Raw genomic sequence first — 13,577 nt, forward strand, 5'->3', positions numbered from 1 at the left:
TAAAAAGGTAAACTTGGAATATACGGGTTGCTATTATGCGTAAACACTTTACAACTGTCCCAGGAAAGTTATAAACTTTAAGAGATTTGCCTACACATAAACACACTCGCTGTCAATGATTTCAGATTCATGTACACCCTCTAGTCTAAGTCTTAAGGTAATGAATGTATACAATACATATTCCCTTTGGACTAACATATATGTCCCTCTATTGAATAACAATGCATTGTGTGCGCTAAATATTAAACATAGGTGGTACCCGTACGTTTATTACGTCATTATAAGCAGTATGAGGTGTAAAACAAGACGTTAATACGTCATCGTAAGATTAAATACCAAATTACGTTTCCATGAAGATCAAAATGGCCGAGTGTTACTCAATAATAAATTCATTATGACGTAATAATCTTACATGTGGACTTGTAAAAATGATTTAATTTATTGTGTATATGCTATATAATATAAAGTGGATATGGGGTGTAATGACGTAATAAAAGCGCGATTTTGCGACTTTGTGATATATCGCGTAGATGGCGATGGTCAAATCTATAACCATTAAATCTTTTATGATGTAACTAGATGGTGTATTAGGGTTACAACACAAAATTAAAGATATGTTCTCTGTATACCTAAGTATCTATGCTAAAGATAGTACTTTTAGGTTTATGACGTAATATTCGCGTTCTCTATCACGATGCTCTATTCGATTTAAGCAACCATGTGTATTAGTTTTACATTAACATATATTTATACCATAATATTCAAATAAAATAAAAATATTTTCAGATAGCTTACATAATAATAGGCTTATAGTTTTAATCGAACTTGGCGCATTATATAACCGTAACACCTATCTCTGGCGTCATAATGACGTCATGTACTTACTACCGACGACGAAATAATAAAATATATTTATTATAACAATATTAATTAATTAAAGTAAGCACAATATATACCGAACACATATAACTTACCACATATAACTTAATAACTTACCCGCACGCTCCTAGAAGCGGCGCTCAATCCACCTCGAACCGATGCCATGCCTCTACGGATTGTACCAGTGAAACCGGCATCGGTAATCAGAGGCACGATTGGAGATGTTGCTATTATTTCCATTATAATGGCTCAAACAAATATGCAATATGAAATTCAATATTAAATCGAAATCAAATATATAGTATATTCAACGCTTGCGCAATGGAAACAAAATGTTTGTTCTGAGGAAATTTGGCATGTACTTGATCATTGTGACGTAACAATATCACTGGTTGGTTGACAATTGGAAAACTATTTGTTCATAATAGAATAATTTTATGACATTGAATTATGCAGAAATTTGTACAATTTTTTATATACGCATTTATATGTATATATCCCATATCCATTAATTCAAAATACCTTATAAATAGTTTTAAGTAATGTATTAATAATACATGATAAAGCATACTCAGTTTAAGTAATCACACATTTGAGGTCGTTGTTTTACGATCCGGCGGCGTAGCACGGTTGGTTAGCCCGCCTTCCTCTGACCCAGAGGTAATGGATTCAAGTCTCGTCATTGGTACGATTTTGGGCGTATGTGTCCTTGGGCAAGACACTTAACTGCAATCGCTCCCCATGGGTCACTAACGGGTTGTTCAAATTATCAACCACGCATAAAAACAAAAAATCAACGAAAAAAATACTCGGTAACTCGCAAGCTGGCACGAGCTGTATGAAAGACCTGTGTTATAACGACTGTCGTTTACCGCCACCCGAGGATAAAGTAGGTAACATTTATTATATTTACTATAATTTACTGCGATGCCGATTAAATAGCGTAACGATAGGCAGAACCAAAGTGGGCAGAACGATTCCCCCTACTGTATGTTAACATGGGCGTTTTGTTTCATATATACACCTCATGCCAGCTTACGAGTTATACCGGTCGAGTAGCCTATGTAACTTTGTGGGTGAGTATTTTGGGGGAATTTTTCGTATTTTTTGGTTGTGGATGGTAATTTTACAACCGATTTGTGCCCACGATTGGAGCAATTGTCGTTAAGTGTTATGCCTAGGAACACATACGCCAACAATGGTGACAGCGAAAAGCATTGAATCCATTACCTCTGGGTTACAGGCAGGCGCGCTAACCAATATGGCTTTAATGATGCCATTTTGGTTTATTAAAAGGGGCACGAAAAAACTTCGCCTCCGTTATTTCCAGAATAAAATATCTGTAAACACTGGTAACCAAAATCTAACTTAATTTCCCCGCCAAATCTAAATTGTTGAAAAGAACTACGTTCAATGTAAACAGGCATCTATCTGACTGAATAGTTTTGATTTGTACCTAAATCATAACCTTACCTCAGTACAGGCTAAATATTTGGGAAATTATTTTCGTATCTATATTTTTCAGGGTGGTATGCAGAAAGTATAATCAACTTTGATCTTAGATCAAATTTCATTGTTGACATAACAACGGTTTAAACGGTATGCAGAAAGTATAATCAAAGTTAATTACCGATTTTTGATTGTCGATTATCGTCAAAAAGTTAAACAGCGAAATTGGCTGTTTAAGTGTCTGGTGGCGATGCAAATTGGTAGTTTTTAGGGTTGGTAACGCGACATAAGATTAATTTCTGTAAATCCACGTCAAATAGATTGTATTGGATCGTTGTTATAGGTTTTAACGGAGTCTGGGCCTTTTTAGAAAAAAGGGCTTCGGATCGCAAAAGTTCGGTGACCGCTTACTGACCTTACTCCGACTTGCTGCTACTCTTTCCATACTATTTTTACTGTTTATATTGATTACTATTCTGTTAAAGGTATAAAAACAATAACAAATTCGATTTTGACTTTTATTAAACATTTTTGTCGTCATTTTTACCGAGAATTGCCTTCTTCGTGGAGTAATTTTCGAGAGAAATTCTCTCGTCGATTGTTACGTCACAAACACGAAAAAGATAAACATAGATTAGCTAAGAATCACTGATTATACTTTCTGCATACCACTTAAGTATTTTCCATGATCTCCGTTTAGCTAAACTAAGATCAAGCAAAAAGTTAAGTATACTTTCTGCATACCACCCTCAATATGAGTTCTAGTGAGGAAGAAGTTTTTGTTACAAAATGCGTGAAACGCAAACGTCGAAGAATTTGTAGCAAAGATGAAATTGGAAAATCAGTCAATCTTTATTCACATAGAGTAGCACCAACACTATATAAAAGCAAACAAACTGCATTGCAAATATTTCAAGGTAATCAGATTTTTTACCTATATTGTTATGGCTACCCAAAGCCTTTTTTAATGTATGGCTGATAATTTAGACAACTCATAAATAACCACAAGGTTGGAGCAATTTTCCTGCTAGTCTTGACCTCCTAACCTCTTGGCTAGAGGCAGGCGCTCAACCACTACTGTGTCATGGGTGTTTGGGTGTTGATCTCTTATTTAAATCTCATTTTTCAGTTGTTTATCCATAAATGACCCAACTTTTCGCTTTTGTCAACTCTCTTGTTCTTCGTTATTTATTGTGACCAAAGAGACAAAATAATAAACTTTATTTTAAATAAAAAAGGGTCTTGAATATAGTTATTTTTAAATAACTTTTTTCTACAGAAAAACAAAAGGCATCCCATCCGACAGAGCACATAACTCCCACCACTGTTAGTGATGATAGCAGTGATTTATCTGATGATGATGTAATTGCTATTGAAAGGTAATGGAAACTCCGAAGAAACGTAATCTTAAAAGAATGTTTAAGTAACTTCCAAAAGTTTAACAAAAACTTTTGATATATTTAATGTTTCACTGAAAAGTTTTAAGGTCAAAGCCCAATTGTTTCCTTTTGTAACTAAAAAAATAATAGTTTTGTTTGGTTGAGGGAAAAAGTGGTTAAAGCGATTGACTGTAAACCAGAGGTTATATATTCAAGAATGCCACTATTCTAGACTCAATGTATCTTTTTTGTAGCTGTACCAAAGGTGTTTAACAACTTTTTTTTTGTTAATTTCCCTATTTTTTTCTAGTTTAATTAATTTGAGCTTTTTTGTTTTATTTGAAGAAACAAAAAAAATTATGTTTGTCACAGTAGCTGTTTGGATAATGTTTATTTTTATTATAAATGTTGATTTAAATCATTCAGATCTCCTGAGAAAACTACTGAACCCCGTTGTCTCACCCCTCCCCCTGTTCAACAGATGCCAGAAATAAAAGGAAGGAAAGGAAACAAAATGCAGAAGAAGGGACTAAAACTTCTCGAGTAATATCACGATTTTTTCAATTAAATTTTAAAATAGTTTTTGTTCTTTTTGAAAGGAATAACACTTTTGAAACAAATTTGTAATTTTTTTCAATCAAATTTAAGAAATTTTAAACTAATGCATTTATTTTATGGAATAACACTTCTTAATTAATTTTGAGATTTTTTCAATCAAATTTTAATCTATGTTTTTTTAATTATTTAAAGGAATTACACTTTTTCATTTAACTTTTAAAAAATATATATATTTATTTTTTAGGAATGTCAAATCCATGCTCCATGAAGCAAGGCATGCCCAGTTGGACTTGGATTCATCAATTGATAACAACAACAGTATTGTTGAATATGATGATACCAATTCATATATAGTAGTGAGGATCAGATTGCATGACGTTATCCATAAGTATCCTGTTAATCGAGTAAGTTTTTAATTTATTAACCCACCAAGCTTTGGTGTAGCTTAAATCCCAACAGTAAATTGCGTGTCCGCTAGGATGCCTGGCCAAAAGGCGTTACTTACATAGAATAAAACATTTTTCAGTATTTTTATTTTTATCAACAATCAACATAAAAAGTATTCATAACCACTTTAGCACATAGAATATCTTAAATAAGGTATTTGAATTAACTAGTTATGGTTTATTGATTTTTATGAATAAATAGTTACATTCATTCAAATATATATACACCCCATTACATTATGAGAAAGGTAATAAATGTATCTAAATAACAGATTACAGTGAACACAAACTATATTTCTATTATTTTGAATGCAAATTATATTTCTAATATAGTATATTACATAAGTATATATATATCCTATTTATGTAATATATTATTAACATGAATGAAATAAGTAAAGTGATATATCCACCAGGAAGATTCATTTTATGAAATATTCAAATTACTTGCAAAAAAAAAGTCCGTAGCTATGGAATGCCTGGTTATGACATACAATGACCAAGCAGTTTGTATGGATGACACTGCAAAAAAACTCGGACTTTCTGTAGCGGATACTATAGGTTTGTTTGTGGTTGTTAACTTGTATTAAAAATATGCTCTTTCTTTTTGGGTTCGGAATGTCAAACACCAATGTAAAATTTGGAATGAAAGCCTAACCAGTGTTTTTAAAAATGTATCAAAAAGAAATATGTATAAATATCAAATTGCTACCATTGTAAGTGTATGTGTCCTTGGGCAAGACACTTAACAGCAATGGCTTTAACCCAGTGGTCACTAAAGGGTTGTCCAAACTGTCAGCCACATAAAAATAATTACCTACAAAGTTACTCGATAACTTGTAAGCTGTAACGAGCTGTATGAAACAAAAACTCAGATTATAACGTTTTTCTTTTCTGGCCATGCAAGGATAAAGTAAGTCACATTCATTCATAAGGTTTCAGTATACATGTAATAATATATTAACCCCACATTCAAAAAGGTGGTCAACGCTCTGCCTTTTTTTAGATAGAAATATAACTTGAAAATAGGGATGTTAAGACATGAGTCTATAATTTAGTTCGGCTTTTATAAATGCTAAAGAAACCCTAATGTAATTTTATTTTCAGATTGTTTAATAGTTCACAAGAAAGTTGGTACAACGCAATACAACAGTAGAGACTACATCTCAATTAACTTCCAGTGCAAGTTTCAAAAAGTAAAAAAAAATTACAAGACAAATAAAGTAAGTTGATCGTAAATTATCATTACAGCTTCTGCTACATAGCATACCACTATCATACAGTTTCAAAATTACAAATTTTCTCCATGGTTAAACATACCTGATGTAAAATTACGTTATTACTTTTTGTATTTTTTTGGGTATATATATATTCCCATTTAAAAATTGTGTATGTTTGTTGTTATAAAGGTACATTTACACATTAATCCAAGACCTAAATACTCATTTTTAATAACAAATGCCCTTTTTTCATATAAAATCTGTTAATATTGTGTTTTTAATGTATATATTTTATGTTTTACTTTGTTTCCCAGTACACTTCATTGCAAGAAACATTTGAAAAATATGCAGCAGATATCGGTCACAAGTTACAAGAACTGGTGTTTAAATTTGATGGCGATGTTATTCATAAAACTTCTCTGCCACTTGATCTCGACCTTGAAAATGACGATACTATTGACGTTATGAGAAAAAAAATACAAACAACTAAATAATGACGCTAAATGATGTATTTTTTTTCGCATTATTCCTATTTTTTTATGAAGTCTCTTTTATTTACTCTTCATTAAATTTCCAAATGTTTGTTTATGTTTTTCTGTAATAAACTATTAGTTTTACAGGTTTCTTGAATAGGTTATGTTTGGTATTTAATATTGTTTAATAATGGCATCATTATATGATGTGCATCCTGTTATTGAGATTCCCTACCATCCAATATCTGTGTGTGATGCTGTAAGTTTTGCTTTATAATACTAATGTTGCTACTATAAAATATAATATGTTTTTATAGTTTCTGTTCTGGTATACTAATTGTTAGAATTTTTCAAGGTACATTGATACCTAAGTTTAGTTTTAAAATGACTGTTATATTTATCAGCTAATTAATTTACCAAAAACACAGTAATATATTGAAATTTGAAAGTTACCGAATTGTATTTGGTTTATTCACCAAAATCTGTTCCACATCTCAGAACCCTTTCAGTATGGATGTAGGGCCTTACCTGGCCTACTAATATATAAATAAATGTTATATTCCAGATGCTCCCATCAAATGTCATAGCTGTACAATCCACACAACAAGATCTTGCAGTTTCTGGAAACAAAGAAGTTACTCTGATAACCAAATACTCTTCCTGTACACAGACACTTAGTTTTGGTTCGTTTTTATTTTTAATTTTGTTCTTATTTTTGCTAAACTATTTTCTTGCAAAGCCGTTAAAAAGTTATGCCATCTTTTGTGCCACCATCATACTATGTTTTTGTGTGCATATGTGTCCGCAACTCAATTTAGGTAATTGCTCCAACCAAGTGGTCCTTAGTTTTTATAAATTGTCAGCCATACATTGAAAAAACTAAAAATTTTCTACTCTTGACTTACTGTGTAAGCAAAAATGAGGTGTGTGAAACTAAACACCCATGTTATAACGACTGTCATTGCCTCGTCATGCAATGATAAATATGCTAAAAATAAATTGTCTTTTTATAAAACAGATAATGCAGTTGAAGTTTTGTCCTGGAGCGATGATGGAAATTATTTAATTGTCGGAGCGTGTAACGGTCATCTTATAATTCTCTCAAAAGAAAATTCAAAAGAATTATTTAAAGAAGTTATTTCATCCAGTTACAGCAATGTTGGGTTTAAAACAATCGACCCACATTTTTGTTCAGTTAATTTGACCAAAATGTCCAACACAGGTGAATAATCAAGTTAAGCATAACTAAAATTTAGTTGTGTTATATTATTAAATATTTAAGTTAAATTTAATAACTTCTAAATTAAGGCATTTGTTTCCTAATTTAGAGGAATATTATAATTTCAAAATTTTACATTTTATTGGCACAAAGCATACCGTTTGTAACTACAACATTTTCGTATTAATTTAGAGTTTTTTCTTTAACTGTATATGTATATCTACTATATTTATAAATGCCTGTATGGTTTTCAGATCTCTATGTTGCAAGTGCAGCAATGGAAACTGGTGATGTGTTTGTCTTCCATAATATTCAATTATCTGCAAATCCAGGTGACAACATTCTTACTTTTTCTAACTATAACACATTGTAATACATTTTATAACGCAATTATTTCCATTAAGCTACACACTGTGTGTATAACAGGCACCATAACATATTTGGTTCTTTTCATTTTATAATACTTTTTTATTACATGTGTAACATTTTTAGATATTTAAAAAAATAGTTTTGTTACCATTGTCAGTATATGTGTTCTTGGCTAAAACACTTCAAATATATTGCCCTAACCCAGTGGTCACTAATGGGTTAAAATGTTTTAGATAAAGATGCAAACATAAAAGCAAACATGAGACAATCTACTTTTAACTGCTCACATCATCATACAAGTTTGAAGGATTTAGTTTGTGTTAAAACTAACGAATCGATCAGTTTCATAACTGGGGTAAGTATATTTTATAAGACATGAATGGTTGTATTACATTTTTATATGGAAAGTGGAAATTAAAAGTTTTTTGTTATTTTTTTTATATGGAAATTACATTACATTTTTTTATATAGAAATTATATTACATTTTTTGTATAGAAATTACATTACGTTTTTTATTAGGAAAGTGGAAATAAAAATGTATATATTGTCAGTGCTGCGATTCGTTGCCAGGTGTCGCCGAGCGCAACTTTCGACGTCCAAATTGTCGCGAGAAAATTAATCATTCTGACGTCATAATACGTCACATCAGTGGCCGTATTTTCGTTACATATTTTCGTTTACGTATAGCTCTAAACGAATATCGGCGCGCGTCAAAGTAACGATCGTTTGTAGTTGACAAAATTGTGTGAAAATTAACTACAATACGACTGCTTTTTCATATATATAACTGATTGCGCAAATTGTTATCTATATTATCGTATCTACATGCTGACGAAAAAATCGAAAAATCTCCAGAGACATACTACAGGAGCGCTAAATCGACAAAGAAAATGCGACAAAATTTACAAACCGGCATAAATTAATCAAAATTTTATTGGGTGTTTTGACACCGGCAAGCAGCCTAGACGAGAAATTTGATAATTCGTGATTGTAGACAATTGGTTTGTGACGAAGCGCCAGGGTTACGGGAAGATTACCCGCTGTTATGACCAAAATAAAAGCTTGAATCTATAGTGGCGAAATAGGCCTGGCCAGTGACTACCAAGCTTTACCTAAACACAAATTGTATTCACATACTTGTTGCGTTTACGTGCGTAGAAAGTATTCATCGTATAAACGAGACAATCCTTTACATAATTACAGACGTGAAAAAGCAAAATTCAACTTGTTTTCAAGAACCTGCAGGCTAAATAATGAACGTGTGAGTCCCTATTATGATGCAAATAATCGACGTGTGAATTGTTATTATGTCGTAATGAATTACCAGGTCAAACAATCGTTATTGTAATGTAATGAATCCACGTGTGAATCCCCACTATTTCGTAACAAACATACTGCTTATGGCTGAGGAAAACATTGTAAATATAAAGCAGCAATACTTCTGGAACAGATTTAAGCTGATTATTACGACCTAAAGCCCTAAATCGTTTAGAATTCGATGCAGCGATAAAACATCGTCTGTTTAGCAGTAATATTGTTTGTTTAACTGAATTCTCATGCAGTAATAGAGAGGGTAAACCAAACTCGCGTTAGCAAAAAAATGTAACAGACTTTCCAGAAATATGCGTATCGTATTATGTTTTAAGTCTGCTTAACCGGAGATGCAACTATAAGTGCTGATGTAACAAAATATTGTGGCAATATGAACCGCACTATACAACGAACGTTTGGTTAGTTAGTTAAAAAGCTCCTGTGGGGCAATAATTAAATACGAAAATCGGTATTATGACGTAAATATTCAACGTGTGAATCCCTACTATGACGTAACAAACATTCTGCTTGTCTGATTAAATCCTGCGTAAAAAATGACTTTATTACGCGTAGCATAGATTAATGTTGCTACCGCGGGCGAATGTAAGTGGTGAATTAAAACTTATGGGTCGATTTACGCACATATGATTTAATATGGGCTGATTTAATATCGTATTCCCCCTTGGCAACTTAAAACGAACCTAGAGATACCTGTTGAGTGTACACTGGTGTGGGTGAACGAAACACCAGAACGACTAAATAAATGAAGGCCGAAGTAGTTGTCCTAAAGAATATTTTACCAAAACATACAAGGACGTATTTTTTAATCAAAATTTAATGCATCCAAAACAATCTTGGTCAGATTTTCTTGCGAGTAAATTGGCCTTTAATCCAAGATGAAGAGCGTTCTAATGAGAGACGACGATTAAGAATACAAAAAAGATAACGACGAATCATCTTATCAAAATGTATACCGCTGAGTTCAGTGATAAAAAACCTCAAATTTTAAAGATATATTATTTGTCCTCTAAATCTAATAGTATTATATCCACGCACGTCAGAATTCCCACTTCCTATAAACCGATTTCGTTGCTGACCCAGACTTTGGCGACACCTGTTTTATTAGGGACGCTGCGTAAAATTTAAGCGACGCTGCGCTAACCGTCGCGACAGACATTTAGTAAGATTGGACATCTGCAGTAGATTTTGGCGACACTGGGCATCGTGGCTCGCGCCTAAACTCGGTTTCGCGACGTTGACGTCGCTAAACTTAACAGTTATTGCCGCGACAAAAAATGTAAATAAATTAAATTGGACTAGGTGTCGCGAGCCAGCTCGGCTGTCGCCGAGCATTGCTCGCGAAAAACGGCTCAATCGCAGCTCTGTATATTGTTATTTTCAGTATTGCCCTTTAACTTTAAAATAGCCTACTGTTTTTGTGAAAATTTATAACCATTAATTTTCCGCATATTATTATTTTGACCCCTCAAAAAAAACCTTTTTTTCAACAGGGACATGGTTCTGATTTTCTTGTTGTGTGGGAAGATATAAACAAACAGATGTTTAATGAAAATAAATCAGACACACAATATAGTGCAGTAGATTTTGTTGAGCACGATAGCATAAGAGGTTTACCAAACAACTGGAATTGTGAAGGTTTTAATAAATTTTTGGTTGTTGGTTCAATGCTGTTTGCCCTTGATAATTTGGTAAGTGTAATTTAAAAAGTGTCGCATATTGGTAAATAAATGTCTCTTATTTATTTTTAAGTTATTATTTATATAAACCACAACAGTTATTAAAAAAGGTGACCTTGTTGCTGTTTATGGCTAGGTATACAAGTATGTAACTTTCATAATTTTTCTTTTTATTCTATTTGGCCGACAATTTGTGAAGTCCATTAGTAAGGAGTAAGGACTTGGAGCAATTATGGTTAAAGTATGGCCTACAGACACGCATACCATAAAAAAGTCAGTATCGAGTCATAGTATTGAACCTGGTCAATTTCTGTGTCCACTGTGGTATGGAGGTCTGACTGTTAAAGTTAAACTATTTAAATGCAGGGTCATCTTTATCAACTAAGCATGCCAAATCTACTTTTAATGAAATGGTGGAATAATATTGCTTTATCTGACTTCATCATACAAGTTCCATGTTTTGCTACATTACCAAACAAGTAATCTAAACCTTTAAAATTTGTGTTATTTATATGAAATAGGCTATTATATATATCTGTTTTTTTTACAAAAATAAGAGAACCCTTTTCTAAAATAAGAGCGCCATTTAACGAACCTATTTTCATCCTAAACTTTTACATAGGCCACTGTAAAAAATAGTGATTATATATGTATAGGCCTATATATCTAATTTTACCATATAGCAACATATTTCTAAGAGCACCCTTTTCCTAAAAAAAGTAAGAGCAACATTTTTCAAAAGGTTAACACCATTTAAAGCACCTGTTTTAATCGTTATAGTTTTATATGTGTATAAGTAAACATAGACTCACTGTAAAAAATATTGATTATATACATTTTTAATTTTACCTTAACTACCACATAGCAACACATTTTTAACTTGTTTAAACTGTTACTAACATACTTATTACAAATTAAATTTATAGCGCTTTTAGTTTTGATTTATTAAATTTGTGTCCTTAACTTTCTTACACCTAGTGTACATTTGCCAGAATATAAATTATATATATCTTTCTTTTTATTTTTAAGAATCGGCTCCAGTTCTGTATTTGGAATAACGAAAAATGGAAAAAAATTTGTTGCTTTGGTCTTGCCGGCAATGAAACAGGTGTCATAATTATTTAAAATATGTCATAGTAATTGAATTATATCTTGATATTTTGAACAGGTTTTTGAAACTTCTTGCAGTGAGGGAAGCATGATAGCGAATGCACCAAGTAATAGCGAATATATTCATTTGGTTGAATCATATGCATCTATGTAAGTAACTATGTTTGCATTTGCTCAAACTGTTTTTTTTTGTTAATTAGGAGATGAAATTAAAAGAAAATATGTCCAATATATACACATTTGTGCTATTTAGTAAAATATTATTGATATTTAGTTTTACCTTTAGGTTAACAATTTCTTTGTAATGTTTTCGATTGTATTTGTAAACTACGGTATAATCCTATGATATTTTTTACATCAATTTCGTCCTTAAAAAATCTGTAGTAACACTTTTATTTCTTCAGTATGCAATGTAACGTAAATCTGTTTTTAATTCTTGGTTTTTTATGTTAAACAACTAAAAAAATTAGTTTTTTTTCTTTATAAGAAGTAACCATAAGTAAACTTATAATTGTCAAATAACTTGTAATAAATGCAGATAAAACTGGTAAAATATATGAACAAAAAATTTAAATATTTTATTCCATAGAGATGCAAATGATGCAGTTGTGAAAATCAAAAGTGTCACTGAAACGTCACCAATAAGTCGTTTACTATTTCTATTGCAACAATGTGCTTATGAAAAGGCATTTTCCTTTGCAGAAGAATATAATTTGGATTCTCAAATCATATACCAAAACAAGGTGTGTTATATTTTCTCTCATAGGACTTTTGTATTTAAATAGATCTTTTATCTTTATAGTAACAGGTTGGCAATTTAGATAAATATAACCAGTGCCGTGGCAAAGTATTTAGCGTGCCTGCCTCTAACTCAGACCAGAGGTAATAGGTTGAAGGCTCATTGCTGCTACCATTGTGGGTGTATTTGTCTTTGAGCAAGACACTTTACGACAGTTGTTCCAACTCAGTGGTCATTAATGGGTCTTAATTTTCAGTCATATATAATAAAAATAAAAAAATCCAAAAAAATAACTTGTAAGCTGGCACAAGTTGTATGAAAATTCTGGACAGCCTTGTTAGGCCTCAAAACATAGGTTGAGTATAACCAGTTATAAGGCATAGCATAAAATCCATATACACTGGTAGGTATTTATTGCCATTAAAATACATTTAATCTTAATACAGGCATCTTATTTACTTCATTCAATAACTTCAATGACCAAAAGCGATGAAAAAGTTGATATTTTTAAGGAATTGTGTTTCTGCATTAATAAGTAAGTGTATTTTGCTAAAAAGTCACTTTATTTGTTTCATATTACCCTCTATTCATGCATACATTAAAGTAACATACTTGGTAAAACTCGAAAACTGGCACGAAGTGTATGAAACAGAACACCTGTGTTAAAACGACTGTCGTTTTCTGACCCTGCGAGGACAAAGTAAGTTTCATTCATTCAATCAACTGA

The 13,577-nt window shown here is 31.9% G+C and overlaps 2 protein-coding genes across 2 annotated transcripts in view; both read left to right on the top strand.

The window, feature by feature from the left end:
- The first annotated feature begins 3,060 nt into the window (after positions 1 to 3,060).
- LOC149735450 (NFATC2-interacting protein-like) lies at positions 3,061 to 6,543 on the top strand. Its single transcript, XM_089878356.1, has 7 exons — positions 3,061 to 3,245; positions 3,608 to 3,707; positions 4,134 to 4,250; positions 4,510 to 4,669; positions 5,128 to 5,272; positions 5,819 to 5,934; positions 6,246 to 6,543. The coding sequence occupies exons 1-7, from the start codon at positions 3,083 to 3,085 to the stop codon at positions 6,423 to 6,425; spliced, it is 981 nt and encodes a 326-aa protein (XP_089734482.1). The 5' UTR covers positions 3,061 to 3,082; the 3' UTR covers positions 6,426 to 6,543.
- The window catches only part of LOC149735451 (kinetochore-associated protein 1-like), a 31,879-nt gene continuing 24,834 nt past the window's right edge, over positions 6,533 to 13,577 (top strand). The window contains exons 1-11 of the mRNA XM_089878339.1: positions 6,533 to 6,663; positions 6,970 to 7,087; positions 7,423 to 7,626; positions 7,878 to 7,955; positions 8,226 to 8,347; positions 10,816 to 11,013; positions 11,368 to 11,480; positions 12,031 to 12,109; positions 12,170 to 12,261; positions 12,701 to 12,854; positions 13,297 to 13,385. Of these exons, the coding sequence (XP_089734465.1) occupies positions 6,595 to 6,663; positions 6,970 to 7,087; positions 7,423 to 7,626; positions 7,878 to 7,955; positions 8,226 to 8,347; positions 10,816 to 11,013; positions 11,368 to 11,480; positions 12,031 to 12,109; positions 12,170 to 12,261; positions 12,701 to 12,854; positions 13,297 to 13,385 (1,316 nt within the window). The 5' untranslated portion in view covers positions 6,533 to 6,594. The remainder of the gene's footprint in view (positions 6,664 to 6,969; positions 7,088 to 7,422; positions 7,627 to 7,877; positions 7,956 to 8,225; positions 8,348 to 10,815; positions 11,014 to 11,367; positions 11,481 to 12,030; positions 12,110 to 12,169; positions 12,262 to 12,700; positions 12,855 to 13,296; positions 13,386 to 13,577) is intronic.

This window comes from Ciona robusta, chromosome 5, assembly GCF_009617815.1.
Source record: "Ciona robusta chromosome 5, ASM961781v2".
NCBI classification, from domain to species: domain Eukaryota; kingdom Metazoa; phylum Chordata; class Ascidiacea; order Phlebobranchia; family Cionidae; genus Ciona; species Ciona robusta.